The following is a 26318-nucleotide window of genomic DNA, read 5'->3' as shown; positions in this document are numbered from 1 at the left end:
TTAGTTGAAGGGCAATGTCAGCGCACCAGCTTTGGAATTAAATGCAGTACAGTCACCGTCCCTCTGGAAAACTGTGCATTCTGTGAATGCTGACTCTGGAAGTGCATACGCTGAACATCAGGGCTGGAAAACAGCTGAGAGAGAATCTTCTCCCAGGAGAACAAAACTTAGCAAGCTTTGCCATGTGTTCTGTACATTTGCATCATCTCATTTCATCTTCAAACAATGCACGAAGTAATGCTGTTTTCTTTATATGGTAGGAAAACTGAGGATCAGAAAAATCAACTGATTGCATTCAAGGATACCCTGTTAGTTGTGACCACTGGTAGTGATATTTTTTAGTGCTTTGGTGCCAAAAAAAGAGAAAAAGAAATTTTCATTCTCCAAATAAAAGAGGACTTCTGTAGAAATTAAATAAGGCATTATTAGAACTTGAGGATTTTTGCTTCTTTCTCTGTCCTCTGATTATTCCTGTGACTTTATGTATGACTCCCTAATGCAATGGCTGTGTTCTACCAGTTGACTTGGAAATGTACTGTTGCAACCAAGACTATCTCCTTGAGGAGTTCCATCAGGGAAGGAGGAGCATCATCTAGAAGTCAGAAGTCTTTGCCTGCTGTTAGGATTTTCCACAGAGTTCCTCCTCTCCCTCAGTTGAGGGTAACAAGATGTTAGAGAAATCAAAAGCCATTGGACATCAGGGAAAGTTTGAGGAGCCCTGTTACCTAAAACTGTCACCTTTTCATTTATACAGCCTTGCTTCTAAAATTATATTCTGAATTTTCCATTTATTCATGTTGCTATAGACCGAATGTTTTTTCCCCTCCCACACATGCTGTTCATATGTTGAAGCCCTAATCCCCAATGTGATGGTATTTGGAGGTAGGTAGGGCTTTTGGGAGGTAATTAGGTTTAGATGAGGACATGAGAATAGCGCCCCCTTATGGGATAAGAAAATGATTGTAAGAAGAGTGCTTGATATGGTTAGGCTTTGTGTCCACACCCAAATCTCATCTTGATTTGAGATTCCCATAATCGCCGTAATCCCCATGTGTCAAGGGAGAGACCAAGGGCAGGTAACTGAATCACGGAGGTGGTTCCCTCTTGCTGTTCTTGTGATAGTGAGTGAGTTCTCATGAGATTTGATGGTTTTATATGGGCTCTTCCCCTCTTTGCTTGGCAGTTCTCTTTCCTAGCACCTTGTGAAGAGGGTGTCTTACTTCCTCTTCACCTTCCACCGCGATTGTTGGGTCTCCCAAGCCATGCTGAAATGTGAGTCAATTAAACCTCTTTCCTTATAAATTACGCAGTCTCAGGCAGTTCTTTATAGCAGTATGAAAATGGACTAGCCGGGCGCGGTGGCTCACGCTTATAATCCCAGCACTTTGGGAAGCCGAGGCGGGTGGATCACGAGGTCAAGAGATCGAGACCATCCTGGTCAACAAGGTGAAACGTCGTCTCTACTAAAAATACAAAAATTAGCTGGGCATGATGGTGCATGCCTGTAGTCCCAGATACTCGGGAGGCTGAGGCAGGAGAATTGCTTGAACCCAGGAGGCGGAGGTTGCGGTGAGCTGAGATCGTGCCATTGCACTCCAGTCTGGGCAACAACAGCGAAACTCCATCTCAAAAAAAAAAAAAAAAAAAAAAAAGGAAAACGGACTAATACAATGCCCTTAGAAGAAGGGGAAGAGAGACAAGAGCCTTCTCTTTTTCTCAGCCATGTGAGGACACAGGAAGAAGATGGTTATCTACAAATCAGAAAGAGGGCCCTCAGTACTGAATCTGCCAGCACTTTGATCTTGAACTTCCTAGCCTCCAGAACTGTGCAAAATAAATGTTTGCTGCTTAAGTCACCCAGTCTGTGGTATTTTGTTACAGCAGCCCAAACTGGCTAAGAGACTGTCCTGTAGGTGAAACAGGGCTAGGTGAAACGATTCCAACTTCAGGACACTTTTCATCATTTCAGACAAATGCAGATAGAATGTTTACCGAGGTGTCGCCCTGGCCCTTTATGTAATATTTGGATAGCACAATCCTTAGCTGCATGCAGATAATGTGTTAGGCAACTAGAAAAATAACCGGCTTGAACTGCTTCTGATTTATTCCCCCTCCCTCTCACGTCTTTGTTCACAGTAAACACATCACTACAGAGTAGCTAGCAAGTGAATGCTTTTTTTTTAATCAGAGGTACATGCCCAGTCTGGTAGATGTGACCATGTAGAATAGCAGATACCATCAAAGGGGGAATCACTGATAAAACAGGCAGACCCTCACCCAGAGTGGATGGTGTTTATTGGCATCTGAGAGTCAGAATATAGAGGAAGATGAAAACATTGTCATGTTTATGGTGCTGGAAATTATATTGAAAGTCAAGGAAAATGATGATGATGATGATGATTTGTTGAGTGTTTAGGCTATGCTCTGTCTGGCATGCTTTCCATGTGTTATTTCATTTATACCTTACTACAACCTCAAGTGGGAGCTACAATTATTACATTATTATACCTATTTTATAGGTGAGGAAACCGAGACTTAGAGAGTTTAAATAACTTGCCCAGCGTCACATAGGTTAAGAACCAAGATCAAGATAAAAGTTTTCCTCTACCCAGGAAGGACCAAACAAGTTAAGAGTATCCATCAATTTGGAGGAGGAATTATGATTCTGGAAGTTCCAATCTTTCTCTCCAACTTCAGAAGGATCAACCAATATATTAAAGGAATGTTTAATCCTTGTGGTATGAATGGTTGGGGTAAGAAAGAACATGGGCTGGGGTGAAGATTGAATATGAGCCAAATCTCATTCTGGGACTAGAAGGACAGAGAAATCACAATATCTAGAGCATCGAGGGATAGTTTGATGAAGCTGTGTTGGCTTTTGCATGGTTCTGCATGAATGCAAAGCACCTAGAGAAATTTATTTCTGTTTTCTAGGTGAAAGGAACAAAGAAATAAGAGGATTTTTTTCAATAAAATCCCTTTAGTTTTGACTGCACCAATTTTATATTTTCCTAATTTAGTCATGTTAAACTAAAATTGACCTACACCATGTAGGTTGAAAGAAGGATTTATAAAACAAAAAACGAAAGTGTTCAGTAAATTCTACGGGATCAAGTCAGTAAATTACTACCAATCTTCACTACTTTAGGACAATTATTTGTATTCAAATAACAAATGCTCCAATTACAAAAGAATGCCCATTTTTAAATCACTTGTAAGAGTTCCACACACATTTAACAGAGTGGTTTTCTTTTCTTTACCTTATGTTCTTGGAGACAATAAACCAACATTTCCCTCAGAAAGCATTTGTTAATTTTTTATTCAGTCATAACAATCTTTTGTCCAATTAGGAGGCATTAGTAAAATGTTTTGCCATTAAGTTGTACATAAGCACCGTCATCCTTTCTTGAATAATTAACTTTCACCTAGATGCCCTATGTGTTTTGGTTGATGGATTTACTCACTTGGATCTATTGTTTGCTATAGCTTGCTTCAAGCAAGGTGGGCTAATGTCTCTGAAATTAAGCTGGACATTTGGATTTGTGACAGTAGACTTGATAAGTATTACCTTACTGATAGGTAGTAAGCATATACCCTCTATGCAAATCTTTGTAGTGGACCCAAAGATTTACATAGAAGTTATATGTTTACTACCTATTAGTGCTAAAACATTGATTCTGTTAGATGAGACTTTCCTGGTTGGTAGCAAAGGAGGTTATGTCCACAATTTAAAGTGAAGAGGTGGGATGGGATGGTGCTGGATGAACACCCTATGGTACTGAAGAATGATAAGTTGGAGAATTTTGCACCACACTCTCTCAGATGCCAGGTTGACTAGCCTTTCAAATAGCAACCACTTGCCCTCAATTCTCACCCAAGACAAAACACACATGACTTGGAGCAATCAAGCAAACATGTTCCCAAAATGGCCATGGCAGGACAGTGAAAAGGTTCTTTGGTATACCTCATGCCACATTTCACAGACCTTTTGTTCTGTGATGGTTTATGGATGTGAAGTACTTTATTATATAAAATTTAGCCTTTTTTGTGATACCGCAGATCCATTTCACGATAGGACATGCATTTGGGGTTTGGGGATCCATCAGAAGATTCTTCTCTCTTCCTCTGGTCCCACAAAGCAATCTTGAGCTTTAGAAAGGAATACTAGGAAAAATGAACAGCCTTCCACTGATTTCCACACTCTTTTATAGCTCACACTGAACACTGCCTCTTAAAGTGTCATCTTAAAGTGGCACAAAGAGGGCAGCTCTGTGAGTGCAGGGTGATTGGGCATGCAATAGGAGAGGTGCTCAGGATTAACAAGTGATTTTCCTGACACAAAACCATTTGTTGGCAAGATTTGTGGGAGAAGCATTCTGGATTTTGTATTTCTTGACCTTTTCATGCTTTCATTTTGTAAACTTTGCAAAGCAGACGCTTTATCTTAAAAATTGTTGTGGTTTTGTATTAAGCTCTTTTGAAGGAACTGATATGATTTATTTTGCTTTAAGATTTTAAGTGCAATTTGTAACAGGCTGCTAATAGAGCTGCCATTTATTAATTACTTACTAATGATCCCAGCACAGTGCTTTCTGTATATTATGTCTCTTTGTCTCTACAAAAAACCCAGGACTTATAAATTATTATTTTTCTCTAATTTGCAGATGACTAAACTGAAAATGAGATTAAGTAATTTGCTGAAAATCACATGACTTCTATGGAAGGATGAGATTCGTTCTGACTCCAAAGCCTGAGCAATATTTCAGCACTGCCTTCCTTTATACGTTCTGTATGTTAATTCAATGTTTTCCTTACTCTCAGGCTACATAACGCAGATTTCATGAGAAGTTATGGTTCGATCCACTAGAATTTTTCAGTAACCCTTTTCTCTTTCCAGTAGAAAGAGAGATTTGGTTTAAAAATGGATGACTGCTTAAGAAAGGCCTTTGACAACCTCTAATGTGTGAAAAATTCTTTTTGGCCACTGGCATCTGATTGACTCAAATTGTCAGTTGACTTATTTGCTAACATGTTTTAGTTTACATGACTCCCTTCTGCAGACAGCATAAAGAATTGGCCATCGTAGATAACTATGCTACAGTAGATGCCATTGGTTTATAGTAGATAGCCATTCTATAACAGATGCCATTCATTTATTTTATTTTATTTTTTGAGACAGAGTCTCTGTTTCCCAGGCTGGAGTGCAGTTGGCATGATTTTGGCTGACTGCAATGTCCGCCTCCCAGGTTCAAGCGATTCTCCTGCCCCAGCCTCCTGAGTAGCTGGTATTTACGGGCATGCACCACCACACCCGGATAATTTTTGTATTTTTAGTAGAGATGGGATTTAACCATGTTGGTCAGGCTGGTCTCGAACTCCTGACCTCAGGTGATCTCCTGATGCCATTCATTTAGAGTAGTCATTCTTTTATAGTAGATAGCCATTCTGTAGTAGATAGCATTTTTTTATACTAACACTACCCCTTACCATCCAACTAGAAGAAGAATAAGTAAGTGATTAGAAAGAAGGCTTCTGGTTATAGGGTCGGTTACCTAATGAAGATGATGACGTGATTATTGTGCTCTTTCAGCCCAATGTAGGATTTTCTATGGGCTATGATTGAAAGCAGACCCTAAAGATTTCTTTGTTTTACATATGTAACTGTAAGGTCAAAATGCTATATCCACCTCAAATGGAGTCAGGATAAGCATTATGAAAAGTCAGAATTGGCAGTTGCTGGGTGATGTAATTTGAGGTACTCCATGGAGCATTCTGTCCAAAAAAAAAAAAAAAACTCTTCCTGATGCCTGAAATTTCCCAATTATGTCCTGATTACATTAGACTGAGCAACACCCCCTCCTTTAAAAAATGCAAATTCTTCTCACACATGGAGGTAACTATTACGTCCCTAAAACACTGGATGCTTATTAAGCTCTTGAGGCAGAAGAAAGGATGTGGATGGATGAAGAGGAGGAAAAGGTTGTGCAGTGAACAATTTTGCTGAGAGCTGGCATGGCAAGAGGGGGGCGGTATGCCCACTGCACAGGGCGGGGCCGGGTGCTGGATGCTGTGCAGTGGGGACATAATCCCCACTGCCATCTCTTGTTGAGAAGGGGCTCACACAGCCTTTCCTGAAGAGAATTGCAGGACCAAGCAAAGTGCACTGGGAAAGAGAAAGATCTGGAAGTCTAGGATGGCAAGATTGGAAAGCAGTAAGCAGACTACCTGGGGAAGAGCCCTGGCCTGGAACTCAGGTGATGGGTGGGAGCCCTGGCTCTGTATCTAGCTAGCTTTGTGACCCAGTCCCAAGTCTCCAGACCCCTTGATTTCCTGTTCCTTATCTTTAAAATGAGGGCATTTGACTAGGGACATCTCCAAGCTTCCTTCTGGTGGTGAAGATTATATATATAAAATTATATATATAATATATATTTATTACTTATATATATTATATTAATATATAAAATATATATATATAATATATATATTTAAAAGTATATATACATAATTTAAAAGTATATATATAATATATATTATAATAATTACGTATTATATTATATATATATTATAATCTTATAAATTATATTTTATAAATATATATTACTATAATTAGTATTTTATAAATGCATATTATTATTAATATTATATATTATAATAAATAATATTATATATAATATTATTATATATACACTTTTAAATTGTGCCTGAATCTTACGAAAAACATGAGTGATTATTCTTTTTCTTTTCAAGATTTATTGGTGATAGAGTATAAGATAAGTCATGGGGCCGGGCACGGTGGCTCACGCCTGTAATCCCAGCACTTTGGGAGGCCGAGGCGTGTGGATCACGAGGTCAAGAGATCGAGACCATCCTGGTCAACATGGTGAAACCCCGTCTCTCCTAAAAATACAAAAAGTAGCTGGGCATGGTGGCACGTGCCTGTAGTCCCAGCTACTCGGGAGGCTGAGGCAGGAGAATTGCTTGAACCCAGGAGGTGGAGGTTGTGGTGAGCCGAGATCGCACCATTGCATTCCAGCCTGGGTAATAAGAGCGAAACTCCATCTCAAAAAAAAAAAAATAAAAAAAGAAGATAAGTCTGGGATTTGCTTCTCTCCCAACCCACCACACTGAAAGATATTAATCTTCATGAGATCCCACAACCAACAGTATGCAACTAACACAAGAGCATCCAGAGTTGTGATTTTGGCTTTTTGTTTTGTTTTGTTTTATTTAGCTTCTGACTAATAGAAAACCAGAAATGCTCATATCTTTAATATCTTACATCAAAGGACGGCTACTGGCAACATCCTTGTACTCTCCAGGGAGACGTGGACCTCTTGGACGTAGCCTGGGTTGTTTGCATCTGGGAAGGACTTGGACAGGAAAGACCTACACATAGGAGCTAAAAGGGAACCTTCTTAACTTCAGACTGGGAGGACACAGGTGAATTCCTCCACCAGAGGTGAAGGAAAAATGATGCTCAATAATCAGTCACAGCCTTAGAACTTCCCAAGGCTTGAATTCCTAGAAGATTAAGGTAGTCTTTGGGACTTCAGAGCAGGGATCACTTGATGGATCTCAGTCCACGTGCGTGTGAGGCTCAAGGTTACCTGTCGAGGCAGTACAGGGCAGTAGTAAAGAGTGAATAAAGGATTTGGGGTCGGGAAAATCTGCTTTTCATCCTTGATGCTACCTCTTACAATGGACAGGTTACCAAGCTCCAGTTCCCATGTCTGTAGAAGAGACTCTCATAGCACTTGTCTCTGAATTGTGATGGCTCCATACAATAGCACAGGCAAAGAGGTAAGCCTGGTGTTCAGCATTGACCAGCCATCCAGAATTGATCACTGCCATTATTAAACAGTGCAGCCCTATGGCTGGTGAAAAACAACTGTTAAGGCAACAGGCACTTGGAGTCATCCCGTCTGGGGAACCACTTAGAGCCCAGGAAAGGAAATTGCACTCCAGCAACACCTGACTCTTCTCAGATTCACTTCCCTTCATATAGCTTGCTACTTGGTGAGATTTAACTATAGTGCACAGTTCTCATCTCTTCAAGGATGGGGGGATTGTACTCCAAATGTGTCTAAAAAGGCACCTGTGTCGGTATAGTTTGTGTTGTATTCAACAGGGAGAGCAAAATGAAATGCGTCTTTCACAGATCTGTAGAAAACAGTCATCACGGGTGCTTCCTAAACTCCATCCAGAGAATGAAAGGGATGAATCATTATTGTTTTTCCCTTCAAAATAAATATCAGGAATTTAAAAATACATATTTTTTTGCCTTCAGGAATGTATGTTTGTTTACAATTAATTTTTTTGCAAAATATTGAGAATGCTCTGACTTCTATGTGAATGGATGTACGTATATCGCCCCAAAGTGGTCTATGTCAATGTCAGGTAAAAGTTATTCACGTCTCTCAGATAAGATGGAAAAGAAATGCAATTTGCCAAGTAGTGATGACATAAAGGAATGTGGTTATGGGGTCTTCAGAGGGCTGTCCCTGCCTGTGGGGGGTTTTTGAGGGTAGGTATGAGGCCAGGTGGGGGCTCCCCTGTGTGCTTGAAAGAAGGAGCTTCTCCTTCAGAGAGCACTGAGGCCCAGAGCACTCTTACCACTTGGAATACCTGCCAGGGCTCACAGAGAGTGGAGAGGCATTTTATATATCACAAGCCATTGCATGCCGTAGCTTCCCCTTCTCTTCTTGTCCTGTTTATTTTCCCCTACCAGTGTAGCTCTCAGATTTATTAACAGCCCTTTCCTGCCTTCTACAGCCATCAAGAAGAGAAATAAAGAGGACTTGGAGAATCCAACCTTCTTTAGCTTGTCCTTTTTCACTCTCTTAGTTTTTTTGTTTGTTTCTCTTTCCTTCCCTCCCTCCCTCTTATGGTAAGGATACTTCCTACCATAATGTACCTGAAAAATATGGCATGCTAAAATCGGACAGAACTGCTGTTTTCACTTCAACCTGGCACATGACAGTGCCCCTCCCTCCCTCCCTTCCTTCCTTCTTTCCCTCCTTCCTTCCCTCCTCCCTCCCTCCCTCCCTCCCTTCCTTCCCTCCACCCTCCCTCCCTCCCTTCCTTCCTCCCTTCCATCCTTTTCTCTCTTTTTCCTGTTAGGCTGCTCTGCATCAGGCTGAAGTTTCTTTTTCAGTCTCCCTCTTCTTTCACTGTTTTTAATTGTTTCAGTGCCTTTGTTTTTCCCTGGACTTGAGCACAGTGGGAAAGGTCAGCTGTCAGAAGAGGGGCTGTCCACAGCTGATAAGGCCTTTAGTAGAGTGGATTGGAGTCATTAAGCAGCATTCTCTCCCTGAAGTCACAGAGTCTGCGCTGTTTCGGGGGAAGAAAACATAGAGCTCGATGTGTAGAAGAGGCAGCTTATGTGAAGTGAGCAGCTTGGCTATGTGAGCAGTAAACAGTGCGCTACTTACCTGGAGCCCTTTTCCAGCGGCAAGTGCTGCCCAGTGTCAGCTCCAGTGACTCGGGGCGTTGATGGAAATGTGCATCTGAGTGAGGCACTCATGCAGGAGTCTTGGAGGAAGGACTCAACTGGGAATTAGGCATCTAACATCCTGGAAATCAAAGTTGTTCCCTGTTAATGTATCTACCTCACAGTTATTTTACAACTAATGGACTTATATAAAATCAGAAAGCCTGGGTTCTGGTCTTGGCTATATTGCTAATGACTTTGGGAAAGCATTAAACTATACCGGGCTTGTAAAAAGAAATAGAAAATGTGTGATTTTTAAAGCACTTTCCATAGATAATATCTTGAATACATCTTACTGATTTCATTTGCAAAGCAGAAGTGAGGAGCACACCCCTTCTTGGACATGGCTATGAAAACCAATTAATTCCTTTTTACGTAAATACCTTGCGGTAAACCCGAAGTCACAGCCCTTGGAACTCATCCATAGAGCCCATCAAGAAATTCATGATAGAGTGCTGCAGAGCTTTTAAATAAATGGTGGACATCTACTGGAGTAAGAAAAGGAATAATTGATATGGATAATACCATAGAGTTGCATAATTTTTTTCCTTTAAGAGACAAAATCTTATGCTGTTACTCAGGCTGGAGTGCAGTGATGTGATCATGACTCACTGCAGCCTCGAACTCCTGGGCTCAAGCACCTCTCCTGCCTCAGCCTTCCAAGTAGCTGGGACTACAGACACATGCCACCATGCCCAGATAATCTTTTTATTTTTTGTAGAGATAGCGTCTCTATGTTGCCCAGGGTGGTCTGGGGCAAGCGATCTTCCTCAGTCACCAGGATTGTAAGCGTAAGCCACTGTGGCTCACCAAATTTTTTGTGTGTTTTCAAAACTTTTTTTTTTATATTTCACAATAATCTGATTTAAGGATACTCCCTACCATAACGTACCTGAAAAATATGACATGCTAAAATCTGACAGAACTCCTATTTTCATTGTCAACCTGGCACATGACAAGTGTTCTCGATAAATGTTTGCTGAATGAATGAATAAAATGATTGAGTGAGTGAGTAACTTAAAGCCTTCAAGTAACACATGGTTAACTATGTTTGTTTGGCTCTCCCTGGCCAAGTCCAGTAATGGTTGGGTGCAGTGAGAAATTTTGGGAGATGATGTTGGCCATAAAGGCTATGTAATCTGATTATATTGTTAGTTCTGCTGTCTTGCCATAGAAAAGGGAGCCAAAGGGTTATAACTAGAGCTCTGTCACCGTGGGAGAACCCTTGGGAAAAAGCTACTGTCCAGGCGAGCAACCACAGAAACCCTAGAAGATCACACAGTGAGAAGCTTAGCTCCTGCTCTCACGGCAGTGCCTTTTCCCCAAAACAAACTCTTGTAGTAAGAAAAGCAACAAGGTTGGGGTTACACCCAAGTCTAGCTTCATTCTCCATTCCCTCGTCAATTATTATTCTAATTGGATGACCCTGGACCCCTAAATCTCAGTTCCCCTCCTTGAAAACTGTAAATAATAATACCTCCATAGGTTGTTGTGAAGATTCGATGAAAGATTAATACAAAGCCAGAGCCAAAGCCCTGATACACAATATGCTTCAAAAATGGTCTCTGACATCATCACTATCATCACCCCCATTTCAGGGGCTCTGGGCGTTTCCTGGTATGAAACACTGATAATGATGCTTACTGTCTAAGGTTATAGAATTAAAGAGACAATATTTGTAAAGTGCTTCTTGTGATGACAAGCACGTAGGAGAGGAACATTAAGTATTGGCTCCTCTCCCTCTCCTTTCTTCAATGATGTCTTCTTACTTTTCTACTTTAGCCGAGGTAGTGGTACATCATTACTCTTTCATAAAGTGACACAATGTCACTGAGGGATGCTCAAAAGGCCCCAGCAGATGGATGCTCATAGCTAGTTAAAGCAGAGGTAGGGGGTAGCATGGAGGGGAGGGAGCACTGAGCAGCACTCGGGAATGCAATACAGATTTTTCTGCCAAACCCGGATGCACCAGAGGCTGCCATCCTAAAACTTTTGTGAAGTTTCTACCTGTTCCTGGAGTTATCTGGGTAATCCTTGAGAGAACACTTCTGTTTGCACAAATCATTCCATACAACGTAATTAGCTGCTTATAATACAGAGGACACTCGTGATCCCAAATTGAAATAATTGAAAAGCAAAAGCAGTTTATTCGTGGTGGTGTGCAATGATAATTGATAATGAGCTAGATGATTGTAAAGTGCCATGGAATCTCAAAGACCCTTCGGAATTCTCAAAGGGAGTTCACCTTATTCATAGGATGACTTTAGATTAGTAGAAAATAATTGCTTTAAAAAGTTATATACCATAGCAATGGACATATTACGTAAATTGTTCGTGTAATTGCTAGTTCTTCAAAAATCCAAATGCCAAATTTAAAATAATTAGAAATTAATACCTAATAAAAACATCCCACTAACTCAATGCCCTTTCTTTGCCAATGATTCTAGGTAATGGAGAGTTTTTACCTGAAGTGCTTTATGTTTTACCTTCTGCCATCTGATCCATGTTGAATAACCAGCCATCCTGGTTTTCCAGGAACCAACTATTCTAGCACTGAAAGTCCTGGTGAACTTCTCATTTCTAGGCACATTGAGATGACTGGTTACCCTACCTGAAGCACCTGGTGGACCTCTTTTCAGGAGAGTGGCATGTTCAGACCAACATCTGTCTGAAAACTCACAAAGAAAAAAATCTCTGGTTCCAGATTACTTATAACTTTTGGATCTTGTTGACAAAGAAAATTTTTATGAAAAAAGAAAGAAAATAGAGTTGACTACTTTTCTATTTATTTAAATGATAACATTAACAAATTTCGTCTGTCATCACCATCGTTCTACAAGACAGGAAATTACAAAACCAAAAAAGTAGAAAGGCGTAGAATGAAAGTTTTACAAGGGTTCCACAGAGATGTGCCTGTCACTATATTCCCAGTGCCTAGCACAGTGTGTGGTGTGGCATAGATCCTACATAAATATTTGTTGAATGCATGAATAGTGCGTAAATTTAGCATTTATTACAAACGTGCTACACTTTTCTTATTTTTCTAAATGTATTATAGATTGATGAAAACTTTACCTTAGACCAATGCTTCGTTGCTTGAGAATCAATCATTGGAATCTAAGTCTGTGGACTGTAGAATTTTTCGATAGTAAGTTTTTATTGTAAATTATTTTAATGGCATTCTGGTTTTTGTCCTAGTCTCATGTTCATTCCAGTTGGTGTGGTCAACCTCCCATGATATAGTCACTCTGGTAAGACCAAGTTTCTGGGCCTTGAAATCAGAGAATCAGGTTCATTCAACTTCCTATTAGATCTCAGCTTCTTTCCATAGCAAGATGCATCTTTGCAGATACCTACATGGAGATTTCACTACATCTGGCGGGAATGAGCCACCAGTCCTCATTTTCTTAAGTCCTGGACAATGTTTTTGTGTATTCTAACCAAGTATTCTTGCTTTTCTTTGTTCTGATTGATTCGTTTACAAAGTGTGGTCGGAAACCTTGACCAACTGGCGATATGCACAAAGATCACAATTTCTCTAAGTCTGCGATCTCCTACCATAGTGGAGATATCCAAGTCATTCACAGTTTTGTCAAAACTCATGGATAAAAACCACCCTTGATAGATCCTACCCAGTATTTCTTAAGAGAGTTAGAATTTTGGCTTCATGGATAGCATAGGAAATGTAAATATCCATCACAAATGGCTATACAAGCTACAAAACTGAACCAATTTGAGACTTCATGTCAGAGAGTCTTAATCCTCTCAGTTGTTTTGTTCTTTTTAATCACAAATCAAGTAACCATTTCCCCTTTCTGTAGCTACCTTGGCACAAGCCCTGAGCATATTTCTGACCTTAGCCCTCTGGTGTCATAGCTCAGATTCTAACTGTTTGGCCATGGAGAGGGTTGTTGGGATGTTGAAGCATCTGTAAATGGTTAAAGGGAAATTAAAATCAATGTATCAACAGTGGATTTCCTTATTTATGCTCTCATAATTAAGATTATTTTAGCACTTATATCATGTGGTGAATATACACAATTCCCATGATATTTCCTATTGTTTTATAATCCATATTTATATCCTAAAGTATGTGGTTAATACCTCTAAGTATTTGCTGGAAATCTAGCCTTGTTGAGCAGATAGAGTTTCTTTTAGCAGCTGCTGAAGGGTGCTTATACTTTACAAAATCAGATAATGTATGTGAAAGTGGTTTGGAATATGTGACATGCTATGCAAATGTGTATTTTTTTCTTTTTAAAGAAATGAATAGCTCATTCCCCACAGGCATATTATTGACAGGGGTCTTTGGAAAAGGTACAAAGACCTAAATAGGAAGCGGCATAATGGAAAGCATGTAGTCTTTGGAGGTTAGCATTGGTTTGTATTTTGGATCTGCTTCCTACTGGAAATGGTAGAAGGATTTAGTCCCTTCTGAGCCTTAGTTTTATCATCTGGAAAACGGGCTAGTAAAACTTTATTTCACAGGGCTTTTGTGAGGGATAAATATACTAAGTATCCTAATAAGAAGTCCCATTTCAGATGAATATTGACATGTAGATATGCTATCTCTGTTACTTCATTTGTTCTGTGTTGCCTTGAATTCTCGTAACTTTAAATCACTAAAACAGGTTAATTCTTGTCAAATGCTATATATATAGTGTTTGCTTCATTGGAGCATAATACAGGTTCAGTAAATGCTAATTTCCTGTTCTTTGTATGCTATAGCAAAAATAAGAATCTTTTGATGCTCAAGAAGACTGGTAATAGTCTGAGATGAAGAAATGACAAAAATGAGATAAATACTTTCTTCTAGTTTTATGCACAATATTAGTATTATAATTGAATATGCAATCATTAAAGATTTCTTCTTTATTTAGGTTTCCTGAATCAGATCATTGATTTTTCAGTCTGCATCCATTTTAAAGAACTCTCCCTCCCTACTCCCATTCAACATATCCCATCCTCTTCCACCTCTCCATTCAGATTCTTTCATTTAATTATTTTAGACCCTGGGAATTATCAGTCCTTTCTTGAAAGCATTGGAATGGGACCCTTTTAATTTTTATCAGTATCAGCCTCCATATTTATTTCTTTGGGAGGAAAGGGAAGTGCACGTGTAGCTATGAAAGAAGACACAGCCCAGGTTTCTAGGATTTGTACCTCCACATTGGCAAATTTCCAGTCCATGTCTCCAAACAGGGTTTTAATCACCTGGGCTCTTGTGCTTGGCACTGAAAGCTTTAAGAGTACTGCAGAAATGGTAGATTAACCACATTTAACAAAATAGAAAGTTTTCATTGTGTCATAAAAAGCCTTATTGATCTTGTCCAGGCATTGACTCCAGGTCCTTTTAACAAGCCACTCTGTCTAGACTTGCAGGCTAGAGCCCACAGAGCTAACAAAGGAGGAGCTGGGCTGCCATCCCTCCCCCTGCAAGGGGAGGCTAAGAGGGTGGGCACAGATTCAGGCGTCTCAGTGGGGATTTTCTTAAAGAACTAGCATGATTTTATTCTGCTGTGGAAAGGAAAAGCATTAGGAGGCTTGTGGCAGATGTACCTGTCACTCGTTCCAGACTCCAGCCTTGTTTGACTCTCTGTATCTGCCGTGGAACTACCCCATGGTAACAGATTAACATGTCTTCTCTATTCCTCAGCTTCCAGCAGCATTGCCTCCCTTTGCCCTTGGGAAACTAGGCTGAACTCTGATACCATGGCACTGAGCAGTGGGTCTCCAGAAAGAGTGGGGAAAGCAACGATGGGGCAGGAGGGGGATCTGGTGACTTTAGAATCATTAGGACCAACTCAACTTCATTTCAATTCAATTCTGCAGCTCTTTACTTCACACATTCTGGGTAAACAGGAGATTTTGAAAAGGCATGAAAAATTGCTGCTCACAGCATATGGCTAAAAAGTTGACAGCCGTAAATCAAATAACCAAAGAATCATTCGAGATGTATTGGGAGGTTAGATGTTTCATCAGCAGCAGAGAATTAACTTTTCAAAAAAGGATGAAGTATTTCAAACATAAAACGTACAGAACCTATAGCAGAGGATATTACAAACATTGCTTTCGCCATCACTCAGATTGAACAAGTCCTAATGTTTTGCCGTATTTTTTGCTTTATATCTTTTTATAAAGACTTAATCATGTTTGAATACCTCCCTGGTTCCATTTATTCTCTTCCTCCTCCAAAGTAACTGCTACCTGAAGTTGATGGGGAGATTTTCTGTAGACATAATTCTTATTCTTTTTACATATGAATAGAGCTGTAGTATCTAATAATTAGTGATCATTGTGTAGGTATGTGTGTGTATGTGTATATGTGTATAAATTTGTGGACGTCAATTTTATCAGCCCCTTACCATTTATATTCCTATTCTCTATATTCTGGGCCTGAGGAAGGACACATTGAGTAAAATTCTTTAACACTTTGTATTTCCTCGTTGATCACCCAAGCAAAGCTTGGTGCCACCTCTGGATCCCACTTTTCTCTTTTAGGACCAGAATCCATTTGGCTCCTAAACTATTTGTAGGAAGTTTCACGTAATACCTGATTGTCTTGTTTTCCCTAGGTACTTAAAGGCAGATAGTTTTACCAAAAATATAATTTAATTACAGTTTTATTGAGGCAGGAAGTAGATTACATCATCTTCCAAGGTTTCCTCTGATAATATGGGGATAATTGTTACAGAGAATTCTTTACTCATCTTCATCTTGGACCAAAGAGATATTTGATAGAAATAAACATTTTAAAGTTTATATGGTAAAAAATTCATATTTATTGCTTCAAAATATCCAAATGTATGAGTTTTCTCAAATTCTGTAAACCTTCATGACTTCTATATTCTTTGCTGAACGTGTATGTGTGAATTAGCATCTAATTTTGGTAGAAATTGGAGTTGGTATGTATGCTACTGTTGATAAAAAAAATTTCAGATTATCTACTTCCTGCTCTAGATTCATTGTGGATATTTTTCATTATTATTAATTTTGTTTATGTCAAAATTATAAAAAAATATACAGTGTTACTAGGGACGCAGACTTTTCCTCTCCAGCTTTGTGGCCCTCCTAACATTTTGTCCTCATGAAGTCCACAGAATGTAGTGTGACTACATGGCATTTGGTATTCCAGTATAATTGCCTTAGTTATTGAGTACTTTTGATGATTCTTTTTGGTCTTGGCCAAAGGTGTCAGGATATGTAAGTCTGTGGGTCTGTGTATATTCTACAATTTTTTTCGTGTTCAAAAACTTCAAAATTCAATGTGAAACTCACCTGTAGGAAGTCAATTGTGAGAAGTTCTTCACCATCCTAATTACTCGTATACTCTGTGTAACTTCAAGAAATGTCTTTTTGGTAAACACTGTGGCCTAGAGCTGGCTTTAACATTATTGATATATTTTTTTTGTCATTGAACTCGCGTGGCTCCAGATGTGTCTGTTACCTCTCCAGTCATACTGAAACCAACCCAAGGACCAGTTTGATATCCTGAGTTTCTTCTGAAACCTTTATTTTGGTTCCTGTTTCAATATTTGTTAAGCGCTGAGGTGACGACCGTAACATTTCCCTCTGATTTCTGAACTGATTGTGTAATAGACATAAGAGTCAAATCATAATTGTGTCAAGGATCCAAATATCAGTTCTGTTGCTGGTAGAGTTAGAAGATGTGGCTTTTATTGCAGCCAGATTGGGCTTCTTTGTAATTTTTCCCTTGAATTAAACTCACCCACTCAGCAACAGGTAGAAGAGCCAGAAAACCGCAGGGCCTCTTCCACAGGGGCAGAGTCTACTGCGATAAGGATTACTGCGTGGGACTGCCTAAAGGAGAACACACAAGCTTTGTAGAAAGAGAGTAAAAGGCAGGTCACCTGGGAATAGTGACTCTCCAATTAGGAGATGTAGAACTGGAGTATCAGACCCTTACTATATCACCAAGTAGATGAATCACCGCAGGAGAATGAATAAAGGAGAGATGGTCAAAGCGTTACTCCAAAACGATTCTCTTCTGGGGAATGGGGAGGAAATGTTATCATGTCATGGGGACAGGGAAATGGATTCTCCTCTGTAAGATAGAGTGCGCAATTTGTGTTCAATGCTTGTTTGATTGACCCATAATTAAAATGAAACAAATACTGAAAGAAGCATAATTACAGTTTTGCTTACATGGATTTGATAGTTGAGGGAAAGTAAAATGTACAGTATATTACACAAATTATGGTAAGTGGGAAGACAGGCATGTGCAGTACAATTGGCTCAGGCTGTGTATTTATTTTTTTAGTTTTTAATTTTTAATTTTTTTAGCAATATCCATCCTATCATCTTAGAAATGTCTCCTGATTCTCTCTTCCCTTTCTAGCCATTTGTCCACCCACTGGACCCCTGGTACAATACAAGTATAATCGTGCCACTCATTAGCTGAATTTCTTCTCTGCTAATTCCCCATTCCCACTGCTCAAGGATGTTACAGAGAAGGCTCCAGTCTACATCTTGAACCTATACATATGTCCATTGCTCCAGCCACCTTGAACTTCTCACCTTTTCCAAAATACTCTGTGCTCTTCTAATGACCACACCAATGGATATGCTGTTTCTTCTAATTAGCATTTCCCTCCTCCCTTTGTAGGTAAACTCCTACTCACACTTCAAGACACATTGTAAGTGTGACCTCCTATATGGAACCTTCTCTAATGCCCAGGGTCAACTACTTCCTCTTCTGTATGCCGATATCACCTACAAGACATTTGCAACTCTGGCAGCTATTTGCTTGTTCATGCCTTCTCAACAGCAACAATAATAGCTAACACTTCTGTGGCTGGGAACTGGTCCAAGAACTTTCTTGTATTCCTGCCTCACAGCAACTCTATGAAATATGTACTGTGGTTATTCCCATTTTGTAGATTAGGGTGAGAGAAATTAAGTAATAAGCTACAGTTCCATAGATTTAGGTAAGTTTCAGAGCTGGGTGTCAAATGCATGTCTGTCTGATTCAAAGCGTTTATCATTACATTTCAAGCCATAAGTCTACCGTTCAACCTGGCAGAATGTCCTGTTAACATGAGTTCATTGTCAGGGCCTGGCACTTAGCAGGCATTCAACATGTGTTTTTTTTTTTTTTTTTTTTTTTTTTTAAGCTTTACAATTTCTCTTTTTCTGTAAAATATCAGCTAATTATTTATACTTACAAGGTTGCCATGTGACTTAAGTGCATTCAGCACTGAACACATTAACTGGTGCATAGTAGGCACCTGTGAATATTCCTTAAGTGAATCAATTTAACTTTTATTGTAATGCAATGGACAGCAATTCAGTCTTTAGGATACCATTAGCTTTCTAGTGATTTCAGTGAAGCGTGGTTCTCCAGGCCATTCTTTTGTGGACAGAGGCAGCTTCCCTCACCAGGATGCTGGCTGTTTATTTTCCAAGTGACAAGTTGATTTACTATTTTCCTTCTCATCACTTTCAAGAAGCATCTGCAGGCTAGTGAGTGACCCAGGCGGTGTGGAGAAGTCCATTTATTTCTCTGCTGCATCTTTCCTACAGAGAGTCTGAGGATAAGGGTTGGAAATGGCCTCAGGAGGTCAGATTTCCTGTGTATTTTCTTTTGTAGTGCAGGATTGCTCATGGCGACACAATTTCCTGTCTGCTGGTACACTCTGCTTTTAAAAAACCTGTGTGATGGGATGTGGCAGGTAAAGGATTTGTTGTTTGTCCTTGGGGGATGGCTCTGCAGTTTGATCTCTCTTAATGCTTTCTTTGGCCCTAAAATACATTGTAAGGGAAATGAGACAGGGAGAACCCAGAGCGCAGTCACTTGTGATTTCTTCTGCCTTTTGACTCAATCATTCTGTTCCTCCCCAAATTCTAGCAGGAAATGTCACTAAGTGTACAGTAGAATTCATTCCAGTAAAAGGATTTCTACTTTCCCCTCATTTTTGCAAATATGATCATCTCATAGTTCAACAGATAATATGGATGTCTGCTCACAGCTTCCTAAGAGGCTCCTCCTAAAGGCAGATGTTCCTGTTCGTTGTATTGGATTCTTAGCTGGTTGCACAGTAAGGAAACAGACCTATAGAGGAACCAACTATACTTGGCTTGTTTCTTTGCCAGCAAAATACTCAAATTGCTGTTTGAGCTCAAGGTACCTTTCAGCACTGAGGGGATATGCAGACCCTCCATGCCCCAGGAATGAGTAGAATTGTGCAGTTGTGAACTTATTCCATAGACGTTTATTTCTGCCATTGTGTGCCTGTCTGCCTTGGACTCATTACTTCTTTTGTTGAGGCTTCTTTGCCTGGAAAGCACTGGCCAGAATTGGGTGATCTGTGAGTTCACGACTTGAGAACCTCCAACCTCTGATTGCAGTTGTACTGGTGGAGAAGTCATAATATAGCCCCTGCTGAGTTTGTCTTCACAGAGAGTAAATGAGTTCACAGGCTGGCCGCAAGACCACAGCACATCTCTTTGCCTAGCAGGGAAGGCAATAGTAGCCCATGTGTTTTTGTGCCTCCAGGTGGGCCAGGCCAGGATGGGCAGCCAGGTTATCTTTGCATGAATGCAGTCTAAAGAATTGCACTGCACCGCTGTGCCAGTTTGAAGGACAAAGTCTGCATGCTACAATGAGAACGATTTTGCTGTGTCTCGAGGTTCATCATCAGGAAGCTGGCTCCTACTCCTTTTCTGGAGCTCAGCAGGTGTTCTTCACAGGACCACTGGCTTCAGGCACTTCAGAGGGGTCAGCATTTTAATGGGCTCTTTTAAGTATCTAAAAATCCCATATCTAAGGTTCTCTGATGGATGTAAAATGTGTTATCTTCTCAGATTGGCTTTTTTTCAACTTGGTGCTGAGAATTTGGAAAGAAAGTCAATGTACTCCCCTCCTTCCCTGCTTGGTTTCCTGCTGCCTCCCAGGGATCTTATCTGCTATTGTTTTACCTCTGACTTGAACTTCATGCAGCTGCAGAGTATCAGATATAGGGTGCTAGACATCTGCTTTGGGAATCTGAGTTCCTATCAAGGTAGTGGTATGGTGAAGTAGCAAAAGCAGTGGAATGAAAATCGTAGCATTACAGTTTTGGAACTGGCACTCCATAGTACCTTAGATGACCCCTGTAAACTCTGTGTGTCTCCATTTCCTCACATTGGTGTCATCACAGTACAATGACCTCACAGAGCATTGAGAGAATACAAATAATGATTAAGAAAGCATTTGGAAATCCACACATCTAGATGCATGTAAATGTCTGCTTGCAAATGGCCCTAGAATTCTTCTTTATCAATGCGTGGCATGTTTTCATTTTGAGCCCTTTTTTGACTAATTCTTTGTCTTTTTCTGTCAAATTTTGCCTTTGGTCTTTGGCGTTCCATGATTGCACTTGGATCTTAAGTATCCTCACTTTGGCTTCCTGCTGGGTTCCCCGGCTCACTGGTGTTTCTGCCTTTCCTAGGTTATTCTGCTGGGAACTTTTGCTTACATTCTTGCCCAGTGAAATGCAAACCTCACTACATCCAGGAACTATATTAGCATCTAGGCTGAAACAGTTCCAGGCAGCCCCTGAAAAAGTAGTTCAAATGTATTTTTAAAGATTATGCAATCTCTTAAAAATATAGATTGAATCCTTCCATCCTTCTCAGTAACATTATGCAGTGGTTCCCCATCTCTTATAGAAGTTCAAATTTTTTGCCCTCAAAGCCCAGTTTGGGTTTTTGAGACACCAAGCCATATGGCAGGCCTAATTAAACAGTTACATGCATTTCCCCCATACTTGCATAGTAATAAAATATAGCACTGAGTATTTCAGTCTGCTTTGGAACTTCTCAGAGAAATAGAGTTATTATTATATAAATTATAAGTTGGGTGTCTTTTAGGCAGAGAGGAGTGAAGAACAGAATTAAGTAAATGCATATTAATACTAAGTATATGTCAGTATTGGATTAACCAGCCATTTGAAATATCAGTACTTTATATATCTTATACAAACTGATTTAGAATCTTCAGTTATACATAGCTAGATTGCATCTAGTGTTTAATCAATTGTACGCTTACAAATAATGGATAAATGATTTGTTGTCATACAGAGTTGAGCTCTGCTTTTCATGCAGTGAGAATAACACTTTTTATTTTTACACTTATGCAATTGATTGTAAACTTTGGGATGATATAATTTAAATGGATCTAAACAGTCCATTAGCCACGTCAGTGCCTCCTCTCTTGCCAAGCTGTAGTTTTATGCTAAGCTGTTGTGTACTGTGTTACATAATCCCTGCATTCATTTTCACCTATTTAGCTTGAATACATACAAGGTGACTGCATTGTCTCTTCAACCTCCATCAAGTATAAAAAACAGATTCAGGGTGTTAATTTGTTTTTCTAATGGAGGATTCAAAGGATTGAATAAGGTTAGAAATGAATGTTTGTCACTATCTAGTTTTGCCCCTTTTAGGTACCCCGACTGGAAACTGAGTATGGTTTTCAAGGTGATAAGAGAGTGCCTGAGTCTCAGCTACTGGAAGGGAATCAAGACAGATTGGGGTTCTTAGGAGAAAAAATCATGTCAGTTGTGCAAGTATACAGAAGAGTGATTTCTTTAAGGTCCTCATTTTTTCTCCTTTCTAGCCCTTGATTTGCTCTTTTAAAGACTGGGTTATGCACTGCTAGTGCCTCTCATTCCACAACATGTAGGGGAAAATTATTCCATTACTTGAAAATGATATAAGTTTGCTTATGTTGGATATGATTCGGAGGGAAGCTTTCAGTTGTCTGTCGCTTGCTGACCAATGGAGGAGATATCCCAGCAGTCAGGGTGATGCTGATTTCATAGCTTCCTCTGGCTCAAGGAAGAGGTGAACAGAAAATTCTTCGTTGGATGAAAAGATTGGGAAGGTTGTGAACTGTTACAGCAGTTTCTGTTAAATATTTGCAAAGGAAGGCACTTGGCCACGTAAAGTCTTCGTTGGTATATTTGCATGGAGCTTAGCATAAATATGCATGGGATTTGCATAGGCCTTTTCTTCCTCGAGTTGGTTTTATTTCTTATTTATTAATGGTGATATTCTCTTCTTTACACTGATGCCATTTTTCCCTCTGTGGCCTCCCACATAAAAGAGGTGTTTTTTTCTTTAAACACAGATCTAGGGGCTGAAAGGAAAACATTTCTTTTGGCGAATGAGTGATTAATGTAAGGTGAGAGGAATTGGTTTCTGGCTCAATTTATTCAAAATTTGGAATGGTTTGTCAGTCAATGCAGAGCTCCATGGAATCATCTGTGGCTTTTGACAAGTCACGTAGGAGCATCTGGAATATCCAGAGTGATGGGCAAAGAAAAGATAATGGATATTTAGAGAAAAGCCCGGACGTGCCCAAGCCCAGAGCACCACAAACTAACTGTGTTGTCTTGAGCAACTCACTTATTTCTAGTCATCAATTTCTTCCTTAATAAAATAAGGGCATTAAATCAGGCAATCTCTAAAGTCCCTTGTAGCTCTAAAATTTATTATTTTGACAGACTCCTTGCTCTAATTATATAAAAAATATTAAGCACCATGTAGCACATTAAATAATATCTGGTGCCTTGCTGTTCTGCGTCAGACTTTTCCCCTTTGAAGGGTGCTGGATGATTAATTTAAGCTTCTCTTTATAGGCACTACTTTCCTTGCTCATTTATCTCAGTTCAGTGGGCACACAAGGTATAACTTAAATGTTTATAGAAGACACCCATTAATATACCACCTGTGGTGCCAAGGACATGCATAGTAGTTGGCTCTGTGCACATCCATGTCTGTAGAGAAAGAGCTTAGTTGTGATAACTCCATTTGCTTTGTGACCTTCTACTCTAGATCAGGGTCACCTCTAGGTCTCCTGAGCAGGGGCTTGTCCAAATGCATCTTAACAAAACATTTCTTCAGAAATGAGGGGCGAGATCGTGGCAACAAACACGAGAGGATTGGGTAGATCTACTTCAAACAGGCAGATAGTGTTGAATTTCTGCTTTATTTCTTTTAGGGGGCTATTTTTGCTAAAATGCATACAGCATGAGTTATGTGCTAACTACTTACATATGTGCAAGCTACCCTGTGACTTGCAGGTGACTTTATAGGTGAACAGGTCTTTTTTGCTTATACCAGTGTCTGTGCAAGCAGAGATATGCAGGTAGATACCAGGGTGCTCTGAAACACACAAGAGAAACTTGATCTCTTCTTTAACTCTCTGGAGTATGAAGCTGAAGTTGATTTTTTAATGATCTCGTAATGCTAAGATTAATTTAACAATATGTAGTGGGTAGTAGTCTCTTCACATTGTAAAAGTGTCTCCTTGACAGCTCTTACCTCAGGATGAGAAAATATTTATTTTGTTTAAGAAATGTACCTGGGGCTGTGATGTTTAATAGAGATGTGTGTTGAAGTAGACTTGGCTTTGGTTAATAAGGCTGGAGTGTAGTTCCGGCGGGGAAAATAGAATTCTCTCAACCTTATTTTGTAGCCTCAAATTTTTAAAGGGAAACTGCATATCTTAACTATTATTGCCATTTGCTTTTAGTAGTGAAGTGCTTTTTACAGCTTTTGACCAACCCTGGTATGAAGTAGACTATTCTAAGTAAGGCTGTCTGGCAAGAAGACAAATGGAAGGTCATAACACTGTACAGTATGTTGAAATTATAAATAGAATCAACAAATAATTAAATAAAATAGATTTCATCCTCTTGCCTTGACAAGTATGCCTTTATATCTACCTGGAAAGACAGGTTCAAATTTAGAATTTTTGGATTCCTTGGCGTTCTGGCATTGGGAAGTAGCCACCCAGGGAGAAACCAGCCAACCCCTAGCCTACTCCCTTCTCTTCCCACCTTTGGCTCTGTCCTATATCATGAAGGGTCTGGTATGAATGCATGTGGTTGCCCCAGCCTAATGGGCAAGCCCTGTCCACATCTCTGCAAATAGTCCCCCATGGCTATTCCGATTGCAATATGTATGCTTTACCGTTAGAAAGATGGATCCAGGGAAGAGGCCTGCCCAAGCCCTGAAAACAGGCTTGAGGCTTTTTGGGTGGGCAATTACAGGGTCCCAGGCTCTGAAATATGGTCTTGAGAGATCCTATGGGTTCCACTAGAATGCCGTCTTGGCCCCGTGGAACCCTAGTTCTGTGGCCATGGATAGTCCAACCAGGGTCATGTAAAACAGGAGACCCTAGAGCAGACAGTCTTGAGTTTAACAGTGGTCTTGCTGTCTTATCAAAACATACCAAATTTCATTATCTTCCCCTCTCCTTACCTGCTATACCACCTTCTTGGGTCCAACCTCCAACAACCCAGCCATGTTCCACGGGGCTTGGGACTGTACCATAGAAACCAGGGCTAGCTGAGTTATTGATGGATGAAAATCAGAGCCAGATCTTTCTGGGTAATTGATTTTTAGTTATTGGTCAATAAAAGGTACCTGGAGCTAAAGAGTCCTTTGTCAGAACAGTTAATTATCGGTTCTAAACCAGCTCTTCTACAAGCACTTAAAAGCAATTCCTGAAGCGAAAGCAGCCCAAGCCTCACTTGATTATTTTGCATGAAACCTCCCTATAGGTCTTTCTTTGAGAAAATTTGAAGGAAAGGCAGCAAGCTCTTTTGCACCATCTTGTTTTGTCTTCTCCACTTGTGTGGACACGTCATTTCTCTGCAGTCGCCTCTGCTGCTAGTTTCCCTGGTGTTTCAATATACGACTTGTGGAAGAGTCGAAGGGAGGGCTGTGCTGGTATCAGCCTAAGAACGGCGGCAGTGTCCATGTGGTGGGCTCTCTTTGGTATTTGCATAGATCTGACTCTTGCCAGGCAAGTGTTGACTGCTCTCGTCTCTTCTTTTCCTATAGCTCGAGAGGAGAATGTGGCCACTTTCCGAGGCTCAGAGTATCTGTGCTACGACCTGTCTCAGAACCCGATCCAGAGCAGCAGTGATGAAATCACCCTCTCCTTTAAGACCTGGCAGCGTAACGGCCTCATCCTGCACACGGGCAAGTCGGCTGACTATGTCAACCTGGCTCTGAAGGATGGCGCGGTCTCCTTGGTCATTAACCTGGGGTCCGGGGCCTTTGAGGCCATTGTGGAGCCAGTGAATGGAAAATTCAACGACAACGCCTGGCACGATGTCAAAGTGACACGCAACCTGCGGCAGGTAATGGCTGAGGGGAGAGAACGCCTGGAAGGCTCCTCTAGGTGCCTGGGTAGTAAGTTTGAAAAGCAGGTGATGGGTGAGGTGACGAGGGGTAGAGATTCAGGGATGGAGATGTTAAAGTCTAACCTTCTCCCAGTCTTTGCAATTTCACAAGGAAAATTATTAAAATATGTTTCTCCTCGTACTTTAAGACTCCCTTTGTGCTTGTTATTTAAGAAAAAAACTCAGTTGTGTAGATAATAAAAGTTATAAGTACTTTCATTCTTTTTATTCTGCTTTCCTTTTATCATTTTCTTAATTACATTCTAATCTTATCGTATTATTGTTAAATTCAATTAGGCACGGCATTTTGTTTCTGCAGCTTGGTAGATTTTCCTTATTCTTTGAATATATGTTTTTCTTTTTAATTAAGTTAGCCATTGCCACGATGCCATAATTTTAATTCCTTCCGGAAAAAGTCCTCCTTTTGCTCTTTTAATTTACCACCCATTTCCAACTTTTTTTTTTTTTTCTTGTGTTATGTTAACCTCTAGCTTTGGAGTTAATTAGCCGGGATCTTTCTGAATTCCTCTGTTTCTCTGTTCCTTGATGCGGTGGTCCTACTCTCTTGCCCATGTCTCTCCCTCCGAGACTCTTCAGTTGACTGGGAGGCCTGGAGAGTGGAAGGA

At 40.1% G+C, this 26318-nt stretch overlaps 1 protein-coding gene across 39 annotated transcripts in view; it reads left to right on the top strand.

The window, feature by feature from the left end:
- Nucleotides 1–26318, top strand: part of NRXN3 (neurexin 3) — a 1699208-nt gene that overhangs the window by 443501 nt on the left and 1229389 nt on the right. For all 39 annotated transcript variants that reach the window (XM_032287218.1, XM_032287216.1, XM_032287189.1 and 36 more), the window contains one exon: nt 25349–25650. In XM_032287218.1, coding sequence (XP_032143109.1) covers nt 25349–25650 — 302 coding nt within the window. The remainder of the gene's footprint in view (nt 1–25348; nt 25651–26318) is intronic.

Source organism: Sapajus apella, unplaced genomic scaffold, assembly GCF_009761245.1.
Source record: "Sapajus apella isolate SASKATOON/1434 unplaced genomic scaffold, GSC_monkey_1.0 scaffold20, whole genome shotgun sequence".
Lineage (NCBI taxonomy): Eukaryota > Metazoa > Chordata > Mammalia > Primates > Cebidae > Sapajus > Sapajus apella.
The sequence above is the reverse complement of the archived record's forward strand: the minus strand, read 5'-3'. Positions and strand labels throughout refer to the sequence as shown.